The 4,837-nt window shown below is 33.1% G+C and overlaps 1 protein-coding gene across 4 annotated transcripts in view; it reads left to right on the forward strand.

Moving 5' to 3' along the window:
- Positions 1 to 4,310, forward strand: part of TTC33 (tetratricopeptide repeat domain 33) — a 26,653-nt gene extending 22,343 nt beyond the window's left edge. For all 4 annotated transcript variants that reach the window (XM_010853728.1, XM_010853730.1, XM_010853726.1 and 1 more), the window contains exons 4-5: positions 474 to 605; positions 3,563 to 4,310. In XM_010853728.1, the coding sequence (XP_010852030.1) occupies positions 474 to 605; positions 3,563 to 3,916 (486 nt within the window). In that variant the 3' untranslated portion in view covers positions 3,917 to 4,310. The remainder of the gene's footprint in view (positions 1 to 473; positions 606 to 3,562) is intronic.
- The last annotated feature ends 527 nt before the right edge of the window (positions 4,311 to 4,837 follow it).

Here is a 4,837-nt window from a genome sequence, read left to right on the forward strand (position 1 = left end):
ATATTTTTCATAATTATTTCAGGAATAAGAAGAATATAACTTTTAACCCTGAGTAGTACTCTTGCCTGGGAAATCCCATGGATGGAGGAGCCTGGTAGGCTGCAGTCCATGGGGTCGCTAGGAGTCGGACACAACTGAGCGACTTCACTTTCACTTTTCATGCATTGGAGAAGGAAATGGCAACCCACTCCAGTGTTCTTGCCTGGAGAATCCCAGGGACGGGGGAGCCTGGTGGGCTCCCGTCTATGGGGTCACACAGAGTCGGACACGACTGAAGTGACTTAGCAGCAGTAGCAGCAGCAGCAGCAGCAGAGGAGAGGGTTAAAACCACGAAAATGTTTTATTTTCCAGACTAAAAATGTATTTTCAAAAATGGAGAGTTGTTTATATATGACTGTCTATTTTTTTTTGTTTAGTTTTTAGTTTGCTAATTTATGAATGTTACTGATGGGTTTCTTCTTTTTTGGCCATAGGTCCTAATGTCTCTTCATGAAATGTTCCCAGCAGTTCATGCTGCAGAAATGGCTGTCCAGAGAAATCCACATTCATGGGAATCTTGGCAGACTTTGGGGCGTGCTCAACTTGGATTAGGAGAGATAGTCTTGGTAAGGAAGTCAGATTATTACAGTGATGACGTTTTATTTTGACATGTTTTTGATCAGTTGAACCAAAAGTAAATAGTCGTTTATCAGATCTACACAAAAGGTAAATAGCAAATAACCTTTTAAAGGTATTAACCCATAAACACTGCTCGCTTATTACTGATCATCTTTTTTCCATTACAAATGTCAGTTACAATATATCAGGATCAGAATATTTTTCAGGTATTTGGCATCATGGGAATTAAAAAAAACAACAACAGTAAATGTTGGCATTTGGTAAACCTTATTTAAATATAAAATAACTTTTAGATTAGTTCATTGCATCACTCAGTTTACCCCCATTATAAAGTGATATCAGTAGCACTATGGAGACAAAACCACTAAAAGATTGTGTTGAAGAAGGAAGAAAGTAGAATACGGAAGAATAATGGTGATAAATACTTTAGACTGAAAAGTTGCTAAGATTGGTGAGCAGAGAAATGGAAAAGGGTAGAAGCTTATGAAATTGAAGTATTCATTGTATAAAGTTTACTATAAACTGGTACTTAATGAATTTCTCACCTTATCTGGACTATACCTTGTATGTAGCAAAGGCTCAGTAGGTCAGAGTTGGCTGTGAGCATTGTCTTCTTTTCATTTTTGTTTTGACTGAACTACATATACCTAACAGCTAATTTCCTAACAGGTGTTTGCAAATCTAATATAGTGGTGCCAGATTTCCTTTGTGTCATCAAGTAAATTAAAATTTTTCATACTTTTATTAGACTTTTATAGTTGAAAACAAAACAAGCAAAATATCCCAAAGAAGTTGTTTTAACATTACTAGTAATGGTTTTAGTAAGTTGTGGATAACTTAGATTTTTCCGGTACTCTTGTTAAATATATGATTATTTCTAATTACCAAATAGGGTATTTATCAAATTCTCAAAAATCGTATAGAATCTTGATGAGAAAAGGATTGAAATAATTTCAAAATTGTAGTCTGAAGGAAGATTCATAGCGATGGAAACAAGTTTAACCAGAGATTGTTTTTTTTTTCCTTGCCATTTGACATAGTCATCTTTTCTCTCTTTTGTCTGAAGACTTAAATCATATCACAGTTGGAAAAAGAAATTAAAGGAATTTAGTTTTCTAACAGGTTAATTGCAAAACAAACAGAAGTCTAGCTTATAATACTTTTTACCCATTTCTCTTTTAATAAAACCTTACATCATTATCTGTTTTACATATAAGTGTTTACAGTAATGGAGAAAATCTCTAGGACATATAGCAAAGATTGTCCTATAAAGAAAGAAAATAAAGTGCAGATGAAACAACAGAGCTATTTTGAACCAGCTAATGAAAGTAAAATTATTCAGTATTTTAAGTTTTCAAAATAAGAGTACCAGTGGTTCAACTGTTACATTTTTCCCCTTGGTAAATTTCTTTCTTATTTATATTGTGAAATTATTGGAGGAATCAAAAGTGGTTCCCCCCCTCCCCCATTTAGTATGATTTTAGGACTCTATTTGGAAAAAAATCTAAATTTTTGATTTTTAAATAAACTTAAGCTGTTATTTTGAAACATTGGAATAGAAAAAATAACTTTATTCATTGTCATAATGAAGGGAATACTGTAAAAATATATTGAAAACAAGCTAAAATTTTTAACATCTAACAGTTCTTAATAATCCATATGGACAAAAACGTAAGAAAATACATAGGTAAATTAAACAGGGAGTAAGTTAAAAGTCAATAGTTGGATATGTATCTATGAGTAATATTTAGATTTTTATGTGGAGCTGAGTGTGTATGTTAGAAAATGGTCACAGGCTTACTTTGTTTCATTTTCTAATTCTTTGAGGTGTAAAGTTAGGTTTTTGCTTGAGATCTTTTCTGTTTTAAACATAACATTTATCACTATAAACTTATAGTTAGTTTTGCTTTTGCAAATATACCATCCTGTAGCGTCAGGATGTTATAGTTTGATTTTCATTTCAAGATACATTTTAATTTCTCTTTTGAGTTCTTCTTTGACTCACTGGTTGTTCAAGAGTGTGCTGCTTAATTTCCACGTATTTGTGAGTTTTTCCAGTTCTATTGATTTCTAGCTTTATCCTCTTGTAGTTCAGAAAAGATACTTGGTATGTCTTCTTAAATTTAAGACTTGTTTTGTGACCTGAGATGTGATCTGTCCTGGAAAACGTTCTGTGTGTTCTTGAGAATAATGTGTGTTCTGCTGCTGTTGGATGAGTCTTTCTATATTTGTCTGTTAGGTCCCTTTGGTCTGTAGTGTTGTTCAGGTCTTCTGTTTCCTTATTGATCTTATGTTGGAATGTTCTATCCGTTATTGAAAGTAGGACATTGAAGTCTCCTACTAATACTTTATTGCTATATGTTTCTTCCTTCAGTTCTGTCAGTGTTTACTTTATATACTTAAATGTTCTGATGTTGGGTGTGTATATATTTATAATTATTATATTTTTCTGGTTCATTGATTCTTTTATCATTATATATAATGTTCTTCTTTGCCCTCTTGTGACACTTAAGACATGTTATCATTATTATGACCTAAACTTTTGGCTTCGAAGACAGGCATTCCTGATGCCTTTCTGATCATGAGCTGTCCCAAGAAATCCCCAGATTTACATGTTTGCTGATTTCCAGAAGCTGAACAATGCATTTGACTTGTTTTGAGCCATCATATCAATACCTCTATTTTAATGGACTTTTTGGTCCTTATCAACAGTTTTGTCAGCTACTTTCTTTTATACTATTTGATTGTTTTTTTAACCATAACCATCATTCCAATACATTTACCATTTTTTTAAACCATAACCATCATATCCAGCACAGCTCTAACTTCCATCTTTACATTGTAATATGGTGAGAAAAAGAGAGAGAGAAACATATTGTGGATTATATTAAATACATTCCTTACTAAAACTAAGCAAAGAAGTCTGACCTTTTCTCCCCTGTAGGCAATTCGAAGTTTTCAAGTAGCCCTTCACATCTATCCAATGAACCCTGAGATATGGAAAGAAGACCTTTCTTGGGCAAGAACACTCCAGGAGCAGCAGAAAGTAGCAGAGAGGATTAAAAAGAGTGAAGTACCAGCAGAAGTAACACATTTCTCACCCAAGTCAATTCCTGACTATGACTTTGAAAGTGATGAGATTGTTGCTGTTTGTGCAGCTATTGCTGAAAAACAGAAGACAGTTGCAGCAAATAAAACAATGGTTATTGTGTCAGCTTCTGGGACTGTAGAGACTGTGACCGAGAAGGAAGATGGTGCTGCACCACCGGATGCCTCTGTTTTTATCAAAGCCCGATGAAGCTTAGCAAGAGTCCTTTGAATCCATCTTTGATTACCACTTAAATTTTAGGCGTGTGGGCTTTTAGTCTGGAGAAACAGGGTAAAATTCCTGCTTGTTAAATAAGTTTTTCAGATGAGACATATAAAACTTAAGTGAAAGAATTATTGTATAGTTTTTGGACTGTACTTTGATGAGGCATGATTTCAGCTCAAGATTAAAATTGAGTACATGGTTTTTTGATTAAGAAGCTTAATTTAATCAAAATATATAAGTGAATGCATTTTCAAGATACCACTTGAAAAGCAAGTTCTCAAATAGTGAATAACTTGATGGCCAGTGTTATTAAAATATTGACTTGTTGATTTTTGTTTTATAATAAAGGAAGTAGGCTTCTTTCCCTGCTAGAAATATACCGCTATTCCTATTCACTCTTCTTTTTCTCTTGTTTCATTAGAGTAAGTCCGTCACGAAGCTTGAATCTTTTTGATACTCATTTTGATTCAGAGTTGTCATTTGGTCCTGTGTAGGATCTTGAAAGTTTGAAAATGCATGCAAATGTGTATGCTGAACATTTTATGAAGTTTCTCTTTTGATTTGTGCTTTTAACTTTATAATTATTATAACAATGATAGTTGCCACTTTCAGTATTTGTTAGATGTGTGAGATACTGACAAATGTCAGAATCATGGTTTATTTTTTAAATTATTAAGGTAGACAGAGTAATCCTTAGCACCAAGTGAGTCATTTTAAAGATGTGCATTTTTTAAAAAAATCAGTGGCTCTTACAGATACATCATAACAAATTACACTACTATTTTCCCAGTCAAAAGCAGTATTTTCTTTTCCTTATTTTTAAAAGATTAAAAACAATTTATTTCTTGCTGTAATTTCCTAGCTGATGGTTTAGAATTCCTTTTCTAGTTAACTTTTATGGAACTG

This window comes from Bison bison, unplaced genomic scaffold (assembly GCF_000754665.1).
Source record: "Bison bison bison isolate TAMUID 2011002044 unplaced genomic scaffold, Bison_UMD1.0 scf7180017864331, whole genome shotgun sequence".
Classification (NCBI taxonomy): domain Eukaryota; kingdom Metazoa; phylum Chordata; class Mammalia; order Artiodactyla; family Bovidae; genus Bison; species Bison bison.